General features: G+C 37.9%; 1 protein-coding gene across 4 annotated transcripts; it reads right to left on the bottom strand.

Moving 5' to 3' along the window:
* Positions 1-496: 496 nt before the first annotated feature.
* LOC120739447 (major histocompatibility complex class I-related gene protein-like) lies at positions 497-15765 on the bottom strand. Of its 4 annotated transcripts, XR_005697218.1 has the most exons (8): positions 15644-15765; positions 14031-14303; positions 13400-13678; positions 11920-12249; positions 5981-6085; positions 5753-5770; positions 4873-5052; positions 3811-4118 (listed from the first exon to the last, which is right to left on the bottom strand). XR_005697218.1 is itself a non-coding variant. In XM_040041198.1 (7 exons), the coding sequence occupies exons 1-7, from the start codon at positions 15690-15692 to the stop codon at positions 5003-5005; spliced, it is 1104 nt and encodes a 367-aa protein (XP_039897132.1). In that variant the 5' UTR covers positions 15693-15765; the 3' UTR covers positions 4161-5002. The 4 variants fall into 4 exon arrangements, 3 of the variants coding, with proteins under 3 accessions (XP_039897133.1, XP_039897132.1, XP_039897134.1); XM_040041198.1 differs by lacking the exon at positions 3811-4118 and having other exon boundaries at positions 4161-5052; XM_040041200.1 differs by lacking the exons at positions 3811-4118; positions 14031-14303 and having other exon boundaries at positions 4161-5052; positions 15644-15761.
* Between the last annotated feature and the right edge of the window lie 1450 nt (positions 15766-17215).

Here is a 17215-nt window from a genome sequence, read left to right as displayed (position 1 = left end):
TATTTTGTGCTTTTATTTTGAAGAGTACCTTAGCACTTCCTCTTTTATTGTGTCACACTTCCTGTTCTGTTCTCAGTGAAACAACACAAACATGTTGCTAAAGAGTGAATAAAAAAACTTTATTTTTGGAAATATTCATGTAAAACCATGTACTTTATTTACCTGTCACATGCTATAACTTGGGAAAGTTTACACATAGTGGTTGAATTCAGGGTTTTTTTTGTATATGCATGTCATTTGTTTGTGGTGTGGAACAAATTGGCAATAGTCAAACTGAGCATTTAACCACAGTATATTTTCCCTGTTCCACATGAAAATATAATACAGGGGTGAACTCAAATACATACGGTGCATTAATCCAGCAGAAAACGGAGTACAGCTCCCCCTGAGATGAACACCCGGTGCCTTAATTACTCCAGTTTTCGTACTTAAACAGACCACGCAGCGAACACATGGCCCTGCACACCCAAGTTACAGCAATGCAAGCTAGCACTTCTGCGAAAATGTCCTCTTAAATCAGGCGACTTTTCCCCGCACATAAGCCATAACTCCCATCCTCATACACTCTCAACAAATCACAAGCATTCTTCGTCTTCTTCATCCATTTTAACGGCAGCTTGCATCCATAGATTTTGCATTACTGCCATCCCCTGGATTTTACTTATATCACCTCTAACTCTTTAAATTTTCTCAAATAATTCCGTATTTCTCAGAAATCAAAGAACCAATTCCTTTCCTTTCATGACATCCTAACCACTCAACCACCTTTTCAAAGCTGAATTCCTCAGTATTTCCCATTTCTACCCTCATCTATAGTTAACATACCTCCTGCAGTTAATGAATACATGCTCAACTATTTCCATAACACCACACCAAATACATAACCCCGTCAGATGTTTCCCTATCCTACAAAGAGTGCCACTCAGGTAACAATTCCCTGTTCTTACTTATAACAATCTCCTCCGGCCGATTCATTCCTCTATTTCTTTTTACTTCTATTGTATTTTGTACTCTATAACTGTCTCCCTGTAGTTTCATTATCCCATGCCATTTTCCATAACTTCTTACTTTCTTTCCAGACTATACACTTTCCTTCAGATTAAAATAATAGTATCTGTACATCTATGTCTACTCTTTTAATAACTTCTTTAGCCATCCTATCTGCTCTTTCATTACCCATAATGCTTATATGAGCTGGCGTCCACATTATTACTACACTTTACCGTGTTCACAAAATCTATCGTGAGCAAACATAACTTCATACAGAATGTTCTGATGATTACTTGTATTCCCATTTTCAATGCTAACACCACTGACAATGAATCACTGTATAATATTTTTTTTGGACTTCTGCTGTCTTCCTCCCATTCTAAGGCCATCAATATGGCATGTAACTCTACTGCATATATACTCAAATAGTTTGATGTTCTTTTCCCAATCTTGACATTTAATTCTGCACATAGCTACTGTACTTGCTCTCAACTCTGAAACACACATGATACTTAATACAAACCTGGAGTGATCACTATTGTGAAGCACAATCAGAGTTTGATTACTGTACAGTACTGAAATATGTAAAATGTAATTTATACAGTGTTGAGAGTTTGCATCATTGTGGGATTGTATGGGACTTACTTGACCTGCTTCATCATCAGATTATTTCTGTGCAAGACATGGGCCAGTGTTGATAAGCTGACCCTATCAATATTTTGAAATATATTGTTGTTTTCTATTATTTTTCTTTGTATTTGCCATATTGTTATGGGGTTATTTTCTAGAACCACGTTTATGATTTCAGTCTCCTGTTCAAGGGAACAGAAGACGTTCCCGACAACCTCTTGTTGGTAAGCTTTCAGCTCTGCAATACAAATAGTATACTGTAAAATACTGTGAATGGGCCTACTGTGTAGGACCACATATACCACAGTATATGAGCGACTTTGGTCTTTGCGATGCATGGCGCTCCCTTCACCCCAACAGTAAGGAATATACTTTTTTCTCACATGTTCATCACTCCTACTCTCGTCTGGATTATTTTCTGGTCGGCAGCTCACTGCTGAACGACATTTCAGACACTGAGATTCACCCTATAGCTGTCAGCGATCATGGTCCTGTATCTTTAACACTAATGCACAAGAATAATACTACGCCAAGTAAAAACTGGAGATTTAATACATCACTGCTTAAAGATGAAGACTTTATTAAATATTTTAAAATAGAGTGGACTTCATATTTAGACTATAATGACCCATTTTGCCAAAGGAAAGGAAGTTGCCTAATAATTATGCACACCTGATATAGGGTGTTGATGTCATTAGACCACACCCCTTCTCATTACAGAGATGCACATCACCTAATATGCTTAATTAGTAGTAGGCTTTCGAGCCTATACAGCTTGGAGTAAGACAACATGCATGAAGAGGATGATGTGGACAAAATACTCATTTGCCTAATAATTCTGCACTCCCTGTATGTCAGGTCGGGTATCCCCATATGGAAAAGATATATATAAATCTTATAAAGTTTGTATCTGTCTTGTGTGAAACTTGTATGAAAAGCATATAAGAGTGAAAACAGATATAAGATCCCTTGAAAAATTATATAATGAAACTTGTATGTTTTGGATACTTACTAAAACAATGTATGAAAGTAATGCGAAAGTGGCCACTTTCATGAGTAATCACATATAAGTTTTTACTATTTCTTTTCCGTATGGGTCAGACACCACCTCTCTGGGGACATCTCAGGCCCTCCAAGGTATGGAGGCCTATCTCCCCCCACCACTTCCCCTACCAGTGGCAGACGCCCTCAGACATCGGTGCGTTGGTGGTTCTTTGTGTCCGGGGATGGGCGTCCAGGTACACACTGGCTCACTCCTTGGTGGCTGCTTGTCGGGGCCTGGAGCCTGGGGCTCGCTCGGGACACTTTGGGGGTGGGGTGCCCTCGGCCTCTCGACCTGGGGCTCGGTCACTCTGGCTGCCGGCGGAGCTCCCGGGCACGTCACTGCAACCCCCCCTGGCTTCTGCTCCGCGGCTGCTGAGTGAGCCCTCATCTGGGACTCTCCTCAGCTCTTTCTGGGACAGTGGCGCGGCTGCCCCTCTGTTGGTCTTCCTTAGTGTGTTCTGAGGGCCTCTGGATGTCTGGAGTTTTGATCTCCTCCATACCTGCTTCATGCCCTGGAGGACGGGGCTGTGGCCGCCCCACACCCTCTAACAGATCATTACATGAAGGAACCTTTTAAAAGCAAGCGCGTCCATGCTCACAGGTGTACACACGGGTGCTCACACACAAACTACACCCTTTTTGGCTCCTACCTCAAAGCACACTGTGCGCTGTCGATCTTACGTGCTGCACAATAATGTTTAGTATTTACTGTGATATTCCCATAGATCATCGTGATGTTGTTTATTATGTTGCTCTTTTTTTTCTTCTGCTTGTTTTCTCTTTTTTCTTTCTCAACAGGTGATCCAGGTGATTGATATATGTATTTTTTGTCTGCTTATTTTGTTTGTTTTTTGTTTTTTGCCCTGTATCCCCGTCCCTCTTCCCCGCTGTTTTTCTTTCCCGCTTTCTTTCTCCCCTTTCTTTTCCCCAGTCAAGTCTGTCCTGTATTTAGCAAGTGAAAATAAAATAAACAATAAAAGGTGAATCAAATAGACCAATACGGCAAGGCTGGGATGGTCCATTTGGTAAAGTAAATCCGTTGGGCTTTTTTTTTTTTTTTTTGCCTTTAGACAATAATTCTGATGGCAAAAGAGCAAAACGGGACAGGCAAAAAAAAAAAAAAAAAAAAAAAGCTTAAGCTGTCATTGCTGTCAACCATAATGACATGTCACACAAAATTTGAACATGAGATCTTGAAAACTGTGGATGCTAGGCTGAAAACAAACAGAAGAGAAACAAGTTTAACCAATCACAAACCCCCACCTTCAGGGGGTAGTTTACCAAACATAAAGAGTCCAGAAATGCATATCGCAAATAAGACTGATGTTCTGCTGCTGGTTAATGGTGTTGGCAATGGAGGATATATTACCCCACAGCGTCCCTGATTGTTATCAGCAACTACTATGTTGCTCACCATGTCCACTCATTTATGACCAGCGTGTCAACATGTTGTCCTTTGTGGAATAAGGGAAATATTTTACTGCTACTCATACTCATCATTATTACCATTGCATTAATCAAATGAATCATCATTACAGTAAAACATGTATTGAAGCTGTTGGCATTACATTAACCTTTTTTTTACAGGTAAGACCATTTTATACACATTGCATTTTTTGCTTATTAAAGAGTTAAAGCTCAGTCAATTAAGGAAAGGTCATAAGCCTCGTTCGGTGCGATGTCCGGGCGATCTATTGTGTAAGTGACTTGGAGCTATAGAAGGTTAAAACTGCGTACACGCTTACAACACACATATATTACATATAATCTAGAAACAGGCTTGAGTGAAGGCCTGAATGTATCCGGCTTCTTGTTGCATCTGAGTTTTGCTTAGTAACAGGTGACAGAAGATGGGCCTAAAAGGAGGACCAGTCCATGGGAAACGTCTCCATCACCATATTTGGAGAAGATGCTAGAGAGGGGAACTTCAGTGTCTGCATTTATCTCTTAAGATTGCTCATTGTCTATAAAACATGCAGATGATGTTCTTAAAATACAATTTATATTCTTGTACAACGCGGGAAGGGGCGTTAACCAACCCTGACGTTATAAAGGCAATCTGAAGTGTATTTTTGGGTGGAGATCTACATCTGATGTTTTGCAGTGTACATCTTCCCACGCGTGTGTTCAATAAACTCATCTGTTTGATTGCATCCTCCTGGGCCTCTGGTATTTGGTTTTGGTTCTCAACATCGCGAATCGGGACACCTTCCAGCAGGATAACACGACATGTCAAAGTGAGTTCATGAGTTACTGAGTCTGTAATGCTCTCTGCAGTCACCGGCTCTCAGTCTAATAGAGAACCTTTTGAGATGTGGTGGGAAGAGAGACACGACAGTCAGCCTTGTTGATTTAGTCGCTCTGACAGCTCAGATCCTTTGTCAGGAGCTGAAAAGAAAAATCAAAAACCTTCAGTCTGGATTTCTTTTTATCTGTTTGTAAAATGCTCCGCAGCTCAATAAGTAAAAATGAAAACCTCTCAATTTTTCAGTTCAAGTGAGGCAGAGCAATTGAGCTAGACTATAAATAAGAAAGAGAAACTGCATCAGCAAGAATTCATTAATAAAAAATAATTATCTTTTTCACTCTAAGGCACAAACAGACATGGGTCATGCATGCGAAGGTTAACCTGGCACCATGTTTTGCTGCAAAATCATAAAAAAGTCACAAGTTGTTTTTTTACATAGTGACAGATACACTGTAAAGATACACTGTAAAATCTAATTAGTTCCCTTAAAAAAAATTGTGCAAAGTCGTTGCCTCAAAAAAGTTTACTTAAGAAAATCAACTTAGAGCAACTTATTCATTCAGAGTCTAGGTTTGGATATCTTTTTTCCCGTTAATGAATAAAACAATTTAAAAACTGCAATTTTCTTTTACTCAGCTTATCTTGGTCTAATATTAAATGCTTGATTAAAACCAGAGTGTTTGATGCATCACAGTATTAAATAGATCTGTATGATAATAAAGGAATCTGAAGCAAATGTCTTGAAAAAGGATGGGAATAAATCCATTGGTAATATTATTAAAATCCTTGTTTTAAATCCAGAGTGCATGTCACAAAGTGAGACAAGGAAGGGGAACTTACAAGATGTTGGCCGTCTGTCTGAAATTTAAAAAACAAACAAACAAGAAAAACAAAACAAAAGGCAAATGAGTTTTTAACATTCCGAAGTGCCTGAAAATCTCGTGTTTTCCTCACATAAATTCAGAAAGAACCATATCTAATGTAAAAAGTACAACAGAAATAATCTAACTGAGCATTTCCCATCTGCTACTGGTTGACTGGTGAACTCAGTTTCTTTGAATCTCTCACTTTTCCTCTTTTTCCAAACAGCAAATCCAGCAGCAGCAATGAGAATGAGAACAACAAAAACAACGACTGCAGCGATGGTGTTGAACAGCATGTCAGAGGACGTCTCTGCTCAGTAAAGAAAAACAAATGAAAATAAACATATAGGATAAAATGTGCAGTTAAAGTAGTTTAAAACAAAAGTATATCGATCCATCCGCTGTAATGACATAGATAACAATATCACACTGGGTCCTGCAGGAAAAAAATGACAACGGGTAGTGAGAGCAGCGGAGAGGATTGTGGGGACCTCTCTTGCCTCCCTCCCCAGGAGATCTACTGCGCCTGCCTCATCCGGAAGGTCCTCTCCATTACAGGTGACTCCACTCATCCCTTCAACAGCTTCTTCAGTTTGCTGCCATCAGGAAGGATACTGAAGAGCCTCCAGGCCAGAACCCGCAGACTGAGAGACAGCTTCGTCCATCAAGCTGTCAGGATGCTGACCAACTCTGAATCGAGAAGGGGGGCCCAAGGGTACATCTTTCGCCATCTTACAATGCTGTGATTGCAGCCATTCCCCAACTCTCTGTGAATGGTACTCATGGCCATTCGAGAATCTGTGTCTTTGATTAGTAGTCGTTGATCAATGGTCATAAAAATTTGCATACTAACAATCATGGAACTAACCCCCCAGCCCATTGTTCATTCAGTGGTGCTAGTTTCCTTTGCTGTGCAAATGTACTGTTTATAAGGTTGGAGAAACCCGCAGTCAGCTGAGACCGAAGAAGTCACTTGGATGAGTGACGAAACGTTTCTCCCACTGAAAATGTCCAGATGAACAGAATCAACCTTTTGGAATTTACTTACCTGGATGATTGAGCACGCATCAGGACATTATTTTATTAATATTTTTAAAATGATAGCAGCACAAACGAAAATTTTTGCAGCACAAACCAGCACAAACGTTTGATACCACTTTTGTTGGATTTGAAGAAGGTGGGGGGGCCAGCTTCACTCACATTTGCAACTGTTGTGATTTGATGCTAGAATCGAATTAAGTTAGAATATTATTATTAACAAAAGAGAGAAAATTATTAGATTTTACAATCACTGAAAAAAATAGAAAGATTTTTTTCCTCTGTTAGGATCTCCATTAGTTATTCCTACAGTTCATTCATTCATTCATTTATTTGTTCATTTCCAGGCACAACAAATACCTATATTGAACATAAAATGCACAAAACAAAAAAACAAAAATTGCCTGAAAAAGGAGTGGGACGAAGAAAACTTATTAAATCCCACCCCTATACTCACTCATCAACAAAAAAACAAAAAACAAAACAAAACAATATACTTCCCGCAGCTACGCCCATTATTGCATACAGTCCCATCAACAGCCCCGGGCGCATACAAGCATCTAAACTGCAGCTCGCAAACAACAATTAGAGCCTTCATAACTGAATACAGAATATATAAATTATAAATTACATTACCACAGGTAACAGGCAGTAATAACTACAAGTAACAAACACACACATACACACATACATATACATACATATATATCTACACACACATGTACATATATGTACATACATACGCACAGTCTTTTTTTTTTTTTTTTTTTTTTTTGAATCCATACCAGCAATGGTAAGAGAACAGACATTACAGAACACACTAAAAACCATCATTGAGTATACTGTGACCAGACCAACTGTTTGTAGAGAATTTTAAATCTATGAATATTTTTGCATTGTTTCAGTTGTGAACTCAGACTGTTCCAGATTTTCACACCACATACAGACACACAAAAACCTTTACGGGTTGTTCGAGTTCTGGGTAATTTGAATTCTCCAAATCCTCTAACATTATAAACCTTTTCTCGAATTTCAAATCTAGTTTGTAAATTTGCCGGTAAAAGTTTAGTAAAAGCTTTATACAAAATTATGGATGTATTGTAATTAACCAGATCCTGGAATTTAAGTAACTTTGCCTGAAGAAAGAATTTGTGAGTATGATCTAGATAACCAGCCTTGTGAATTATACGCAGTGCTCGTTTCTGTACTGTGACTAATGGATTAGTTGTATTTTTATATGTGTTTCCCCACACTTCCACACAATATGTAAGATATGGAAGAACCAGGGTACAGTACAGAGTACGAAGTGCATCTTTATCAAGGAATTGTTTCACTTTGTTCAAAACTGCGAGGCTTCTGGAAATTTTGGTTTTTATGTGTCTGACGTGGGGTTTCCATGAAATTTTGTTATCAATTACGACTCCCAAAAATTTGTTTTCACTCACATTATCAATTGGTACACCTTCAATGATAATTGGTAATTCTATATTATATTTAAAATTACCAAAAAACATTGCTTTAGTTTTATTTATATTTAATGATAATTTATTTATGTCCATCCATTTTTTATTAATTGTAGCTCCCTGTTTACAGTCATTACAAGATCAGTATAATCATCGCTACTGAAAAATATGTTGGTGTCATCTGCGAACAGTATGAGTTTAAATACTTGAGAAACATCAAAATATCATTTATGTATACATTGAAAAGTTTTGGTCCCAACACTGACCCTTGGGGAACACCACATGTAATACCAAGTTTCTCTGAATGGTAATGCCCTATGCTAACATATTGTTCCCGACCCGTTAGATAACTTTTTAACCAGTTACCAGCTTTCCCTCGAATACCATATCTTTCCAATTTATCCAATAAAATTGAGTGATTAATTGTGTCGAAGGCCTTTTTGAGATCAACAAAAATACCAACTGCATATTTATTTTTGTCCAGTGCATCAGTAATTTCTTCTACTGCCTCAATTATCGCCATTGAAGTGGTTCTTTGTGTTCTGAAACCATACTGACCAACATTTATTATTTGATGTTTTTCAAGGAATTTTTGTAATCTTGAATTAAAAAGTTTTTCTAGAATTTTTGAGAATTGAGGCAGTAGAGAAATAGGCCTATAATTGGTAAAACTATGTTTGTCATTACTTTTATATAGTGGTATTACTTTCGCAATTTTCATTTTTTTTGGAAAACAACCGGACTGAAATGATAAATTACAGATATATGTTAAGGGACTAGCAATATTCAGAATAACCTGTTTAACTACAGACATATTTATGTCGTGATAATCCATTGAAGACTTACTTTTACATTCTAATGTGATATTTATTACTTCTTGCTCATTTGTAGCTGAGAGGAACAGTGAAAAGGGATTTGATTTTATATTGCTGATATTTTCATTTTTATGACACGGGATGTCCGCTGCTAGTTCGGGGCCAACATTTATGAAGAATTTATTGAACCCATCGACAATATTACTCATGTTGTGATTTTCACCATTTGCATCAGTAAAATATTCAGGATATGATGTTCCAGAAGATCCTTGTTTAATTAAGTTGTTTTAACACATCCCAAGTTCCTTTTATATTGTTTTTATTTTCATATAATCTTCTTCTATAATAAAGTTGTTTGCTCGTTCTTATAATATCAGTCAATTTATTTCTATATGCTTTATATCTTTGTTCCACTTCTTTTGTTTTTACTTTGATAAACTGTTTATACAGATTGTTTTTTCTTTTTGCAAGCATTAATAATTCCTTTTGTGAGCCAAGGACTTTTTATCTTTTTTTTCTTTGTCATGTGTTCGTTTACAGGACAATGTTTATTGTACCACATAGTAAAAATATCTAGGAAATTGTCATAAGCCTTGTCCACATCTGACTCTTCATACACCGAACTCCAATCTTGTTGTGCTAATCGAAATTGAAGGCATGAATTGCTTCCTTCATTTATTGTTCGCTTTGCTATCATGATTCTTGGTATCTATTTTTTTTAAATCACAGTCACACAAAGTAAAAACTGGTAAGTGGTCAGTTATATCACAGACAAGCAGGCCACTATTAATTTGGAAATCCATGACATTAGTAAAAATATTGTCAATAATAGTGGCGCTATGTGATGTTATTCTGCTTGGCTTTGTTATTGTTGGATATAGTGATAAGCTGTACATCGTGTCAGTAAAGTCATCAATGGCTTTTAACCTTGTTGGGTTTAGCAAATCAATATTAAAGTCACCACAGATAAATAGTAATTTTTGGTTCACCGAAGCAAACGTTTTTTCTATCCATTCATTAAAAGTGTCAATACTTGAACTGGGTGTCCGATATATGCAACTTATTATAACATTCCTCTTTTTTTCATTCATGATCTCAATAGTCAAACATTCCAAAATTCCATCAATAGCCATAGACATAGTTGTTACAAACATTATATTTTATAGAGTTATGAACATATATAGCAACCCCGCCGCCCGCCTTATTTAATCTATTCATGTATTTTAAATCATATCCATTCAAAACAAAAATCTATTCCTTTATCGACATTGAACCAAGTTTCAGTGATGGCTATAACACTAAAGGGGCGAGAAAAATTGTTGCAAATAGTCCTTAATGAAATCAAAATTAGAGTACATACTTCTGCTGTTAAAGTGAATTAATGAGAGCTTCCCGTCTAGGTTAATTTCTTTTCATATTGTTCCTGAGTGAAATAATTACAATTTTTAACAAAAGTAGAGAGAAAGTTACTTCCAGAATCTATTTCTGGATCTATTATATTATGCTCCTTATATTCACAATCTAGATCAATTACTTTCTGTTGAAGAATTAATTTCAACATGTCCATGTCATTTCCTGGTGTAATTGGAGATGTTGGTGTATTTATCATTTGATTGTCATTAGAGTTATATATTACCTCGATACATTAGTGTCAGTTGTACTTGTCCAGATCCTCCATGTTCCTCACTATCAGTACTTTTGCCTCTTCTGGTGTCCCGTTTAGCTTAATGAAAATCTTACAGTTTGTTACCCAGTATGTTGTATTTTACCATTCTTCTTCAGTTGCCTTGCCTTCCTCGCGATGTCTGCGTTTTTTCGTGTCAGATGCTCATTAATGAAAACGTCCGTGCCTTTCAGTTTGCGTCCTTGTTTCAGCAGTGCGACCTTGTTCTTCCGATTGACAAATCTCATAACAACGGCCGGCGGTCTGTCACTCCTCCTGGGCAGTGAGTGACATGCTTCTATGTGCTCCAGGTCCATCTCTATCCCCTTGCTTTGGAGGAAGGACGCCAACCTGTTGCTCCACCGAGCGGGTCTCCTCGTCGCTGGGCTCCCCGACGTTCCCGGCCACTGCGTGCGCGTACGAGCGCGGCTTGATTTTAATACCGCTGATGACCACCGGTCGTTCGTACGGGTGTAACTTGCTCCAAGCTCATCCACCCGCCGCTCGAGCTCCATGATCCGTCTGTCCTTTTCGGCATTTTGGAGGCGTAGCTGTTTTACCTCCTCCAGTAGCCCCAGAAGCAGCTCCTGCTGCGCCCTGACTGCTGCCACGTCTCCGCACAGCGCTCCGAGGGAGGTTTTAATGTCCTCAACCTCCTCTGGTGTTGGGCCTTTCTTGGGTGGCATACTGAAGCGAGAGCACGAGGCGGCCACCACGAGGGACCCGGAAGCGGAATTTCTGATGATGGCGCCTGGCTAGGCCTGCTGGCTGATGGAGGAGCCTGGCTGTGGCCTGCTGGCTGGGCCTGCTGGCTGATGGAGGAGCCTGGCTGTGGCCTGCTGGCTGGGCCTGCTGGCTGATGGTGGAGCCTGGCTGGGCCTGCTGGCTGATGGTGGAGCCTGGCTGTGGCCTGCTGGCTGATGGTAGAGCCTGGCTGATGGTAGAGCCTGGCTGTGACCTGCTGGCTGATGGTGGAGTCTGGCTGTGGCCTGCTGGCTGATGGTGGAGCCTGGCTGGGCCTGCTGGCTGATGGTGGAGCCTGGCTGGACCTGCTGGATCTTGTAACAGTTATTCTTCTTTGTGTCCAAAAAATAACAAGGTAAAACAATCCGAAACATTATAGACAATCAATCCGCAATACGGGCAAAAAAAATGTTTCTCTCACCTTCATCAGTGTTAAATATTTTTTTGCCCCAGTTTGTTCTGATCACAGTTTTATTGAGTTTGGTGACAAGGATGTCTTTACCACCAGAGAGATGAAACACACAGTCGTACCTCCCCCAGTCTTCAGGTGTGACTGATGAAATATTCAGATCAACACTCATCTGGAAGGTCTCATCATTGTTGGGGAGGATCTCTCCAGGATCCACACCTTCATGGAGCTCCTCTCCATCTTTCCTCCAGAACATCACGGCTCTTTGAGGATAGAAACCTGTAGCGTGGCAGCTGACTGGAGAGGAGGGAGTCTTCTGGAGGAGAGACACTGAGGGAAGAACTGGAAGAAGGAAAGGAATTCAACCAAAACCTAATATTCAAAACAGAGTTGTTAGAGCCAAACAATCATCATCTTAAGTCATGTCAAGTTTATTTGTGTAGCACTGTTTAGACAGAAGATAATTCAGAGTTCTTTAGAGAGGGGAGGATAAATACAAGAGACATTTAAAACATCTAATGTATATGATCATATAACACATATAACTTTTCATCACCAGCTTCCAGCAGCTGCATAAGGCTACAATATGAGATCTTTTAGACTAAAAATAACCCGAAACACTCTGAGATATAGTAATGAAATTGTGAACACAAGAATACTTAATACTTAATGAAAAATCATGAGTTTCAGTTCATGTCAATAATAGTCTTTCAACCACAAACATGATAAATATTATCTTAATCCATCCATCAATTTTAACATCACCAGAAGCCAAATTCACCACCAGGTGGCGCTAAAAGAGAAGCTGCAAATTGGCTCACTGTTTGGAAACCACTGATGAACTACAGCATCACTGCATTAAGATCTTTCACTGAACAAGTTGACCTGCTGACTGTAAATTTTACTCACAAAAACATTAAATTACTGTATAAATGTTCTCAGTTAAAAGTAAAAAGGAGGTTATTAAATGGTACTGTTTAAACTTCCTGTTTCATTTTGACAATTGCTTTTCTTGAGACATTTCACTAATTTCCTCCTTATCTTGTTAGTCCTCTTGTCTGTTATTCAGAAATCAGTCGCAGTACATCATGCTGGAGGATGTCTCAGTTCCTAAAATGCATATGAACAAGAAAGGAGGCTGGAAGAGGAGCTATAATCAAAATGGCCATGGTGAGAGATGGCCTCTTCTTTTGTTGTTTCAATTATTTAAGATGATCAGACTTTCTGCCCTTCACTGACTCTGTGTGTGATTGAAGGCATGATATCTTGTCACATTGCAGAGAGGCCCTAAATATGTATATAAGATGCTTTTGATCCAAAACCTAAAACTGCAGTTATCAGGAAAACTTCATATCAGTTTTCATACCTTCTAAATCATTAAATTTTAAATCTACTTAAACGTTTTTGCCATTTTCTCTTTCAGTGATAACTATTTTTCAAAAGATAATACAAAGTAAAACAAACACTACTGCATCAGGTCATGTGATTCTACCTGTTCTCTGCAGAGAGCTGTTGCCACTCTCCACGTACATCTTCAGCCACTCTGGACAAATCTTAGTGAGGATTTTTTCACGGTCTTTCATTCTGGTTGTGTCAGCATCCCAACTCTGTTTGATAATGTCAGCCTCTGGTTTCAGTGCGATCCACGTCAGCGTCTTCAGATCCAATTTAAGAAAATCTTCTCCATCATATCCGTACTGTAAAAGCCCCGTAACCTCTCCGGTGTTTTCATCCCATTCACAGCCTTCTATCATCTGTAAAATATGGACAGCTGAGGCGAGAGAGAAAACAGAGATTACAGCGAACATCTGAAACTCAGAGGCTATAAACTGTAAGAAGCACAATAAAGACATAATGCAAGACATAAAACAGAGACATGATCTATAATTTTTAAAGTTAAAATCTTAACATTGTTAATACAAGACTAAAATTGAGAACAATTATTTTTATGAATTATTTTATTCTTTTTAGGGCACACTAGTGAGGTTTGATGATTACAAAATGTATTATTATACCTAATAAATAACTAATTATGCTAACAATCTTTTACATTAATCAGTTTTGTTCATGCATATACATGATTTATGATGATTTGGCAAAACAAATAACAGAAAACACTGCACCTCTGCTTTGGTTTAACTGCTGCTTCAAACTAGAAATCCATAATCTGAATAGATTTGGCCGATCCACAAAACAATAATCAGTGAGCGACTCCAACATCTGAGGGTTATTATCTAATATTTTCTTCGCCCAGTCCTGTCTTGCTTCCAGTATCTTGTTGCTGCTGTCACAGTAGTAAGCCACCTGAATGCCATCAATTACTGGGAAACCCACAAACTCAGAGATGTTTGGGTTTCCAGAGGAACCAGTGTCAAAACTAACCAATGAGTGTTTCACTGTGGGACAAAAATGTTTATAATGTTAGTAAACAAATAAATGAAATATATAAACATTAATCAGAAATATGATTAATTCGGTATGAATCAGACTCCACAGCAGGTGTGTGTGATCAATTATGACGCATGTACAATGATATATGTGTACTTTTGAGTACTTACAAATGTGTGTACCCAAACCTGAACAAATAATGAAAATTAATGTGCACATTTATGTTTAGCTTCACAAATCTGATCATTGACACTTTCAAAAACTTCCCTGTGCATAAAAAAGTCTATGAATATTTGTGGCATTCTTTTTGCTAACTTACAGAGCATTAAATGCCAGTGCACAGATCACCTGATTATATCACCTGATTTATTTGGGAGGGATAACAAATGTAAGCTGCGTTCAAGTGCTGGATTTCCCCCAGATTCCTGTGTTTTATATTTATTTAGAAAATAAAAGATTCATTCTATTTATCTTGATGCATGCTCAAAAACCCAGGTCAGAAAATCCCAGAGTTGATTCTGTTCATCTGGACGTAGCATTCTCAGAGAAAAATGTTTCATCACTCATCCAAGTGACTTCTGCTGACTGCAGGTTTTCCCAACCTTAAAAGCAATATAAGAACCTTCGATCCTGACCTTTTACCATTCACAGAGTTTGGGAATGTCTGCAATCATTTATGTGTGATCATGACAGTCTGAAAAAAATAATTGTGGCTTATTGTTAGGAAACAGTGCGAGTTTCGGTTGTTATGCAACTTTACTATTTATAAAATTGGGGGAATCTGGAGTCAGCTGAGACTGAAGAAGTCACTCGGATGAGTGATGAAATATTTCTCCGACTGAAAACGCTAGGTCCAGATGAACAGAATCAGCTGTTTTATTTGAAACAAACATAAAAAATACAGATAAGGCCAAATATTCCAGATGTCCACCACATTAACACACACATTTGTAAAACATTGTATGTGTTCAGATTCCTTTGTATGTGGACTGGAGCACACATTTATGAGCACTGAAAACTGCACCGAAATATTAATACTCATTTGTAAATCTTAGTTAACACTTGTGTATGACATCATATACATTTGTAACCCTGCTGAGACTAATTTAACACTTTACAAATAGGACAGTTTAAGGAGGAAATACTTCACAAAATGTCATTTCTCATTATACAACTTCGACCACTGCAAATTAACAATACATTACACATTACAGTTGGGCTACATTTCTTCAGAGCCCAACTGGTAAGCATAAGGAGAAGTAAACAAAATGACAACTCATAAAAGTTAGCCATATTCAAGCTGTAATAATAAAGTAAACTACTTTTAATATTTAACGTATGATCTTACCTGGACATACCACATTAGAGCAGAGGAGTAATAGATACACAGGTTTCATGTTGCTTTTGTGTTGCTGTGTTTATCGTGAGAGTCTGTTTTTTCTGCCTTCAAACTGGGTAAAGCCAGCCCCCACAGGAAACTACCTGATTTCAAAATAAAAGCTACTTTCTGAGGGTTGTGATTTGGGCATTAAAGGTCTGCAGTAAGTTAGTCTGTAATAAATTATAACTTAATAAATAAATACATAACAATATACAGTGCCTTAAAAATGAATACATTTAAAATTACAAATAAAATAATATTAAAATAGCACATCTACCATCTCCAAACTAGTAACCACGTTTAAGAATAAGACTTGCACAGCCATTACAAGGAAATTATCAGAGCAGTCCATTCAGTTATACTGAAACTGGATCTAAGCAAAACCTGGACCAGATGAGCTGATGATAAACGCCTTCAACGAATGTCTCTTCAAACATATTAAGTAAAAGTAAAAGTAAAAATCTAAAAACAGAAACAGGTTTTAATTACAAGGGAATTTGTAATTTAAAGAGACACAGTTTACAAAATACACTTGAATATGAAGTGTAAAAATAAACATCTATGCACTTTTCATAATGTTCCTATGAGATCATATATGACTGTGTTACTGTCAAAACTGAATTTTCATGTTTTAACTGTTTAAAGTGGAATTAAATGGAAATAACCTGTAACCTTCTGGATTGTTAAACTTCTGAGTGTTTTCGGATATATGCTTATGGTTCACTAAAATGAAGCTAACTGTTATTTTCATGTGGGATCTTTATAAACCTTTCCTAGATTATGTTATGTCACTGTGACAGTAATGTGAACTCAAGAGAGCCCAGGCAAAACTGGTTAAGAGAATTAAAGCCAGATGAGTGACAACACTGTATACATTAATAGACATTTTTTCCTACCTAATAAAGTGGCCAGTGAGTGGCCACTTTATTAGGTACACATTGCTACTAGCGGGCTGCATCTCTTTTTTCCTTCAGGACTGCCTTAATTCTTTGTAGTTTAGATTTAAGAAGATGCTGGAAATATTCCTGGAGTTTTTCACCATATTGACATGTGACAGCATCACACAGGTCCTGCAGTCACATTGATATGCATGATGCAAATCTCCCATCCCAACTTGATGGATGCTATTTGAATACAGTGAACTGACTGTCATGTTCAAAATACCAGTTTGAGATGATTTCAGATTTAGTATCACCTTCTCCTGCTAGAAACATCCACACCAACAAAGTATCTTCACACAGAGAACTGTTGTTCACACTGTAGCTTCACTTGTTTTGCAACATTTTCTGTAAACTGTAGAACTGGCTTTGTGGGAAAATGCCAGTATAGCTGAACAACCATGTCACATTTAGAGCCGTTTGATGTATCTTTCTTCCCAGTAGGCTGTTTTATCAGACTTTTTGTCAAAGTAAACCATAAATTTGACAAAATTAATGTAACTTTACAAAGTTACAGACTCAATTATATTTAGTCTGTTCATGCCAGCTTCTACATGTGTTATTAGATAATAACCTAAACTTTAACTCACAGTGACATGGT

The sequence above is a fragment of the Simochromis diagramma genome, unplaced genomic scaffold, assembly GCF_900408965.1.
Source record: "Simochromis diagramma unplaced genomic scaffold, fSimDia1.1 OVJJ01000536.1, whole genome shotgun sequence".
Taxonomy (NCBI): Eukaryota; Metazoa; Chordata; class Actinopteri; order Cichliformes; family Cichlidae; genus Simochromis; species Simochromis diagramma.
The sequence above is the reverse complement of the archived record's forward strand: the minus strand, read 5'-3'. Positions and strand labels throughout refer to the sequence as shown.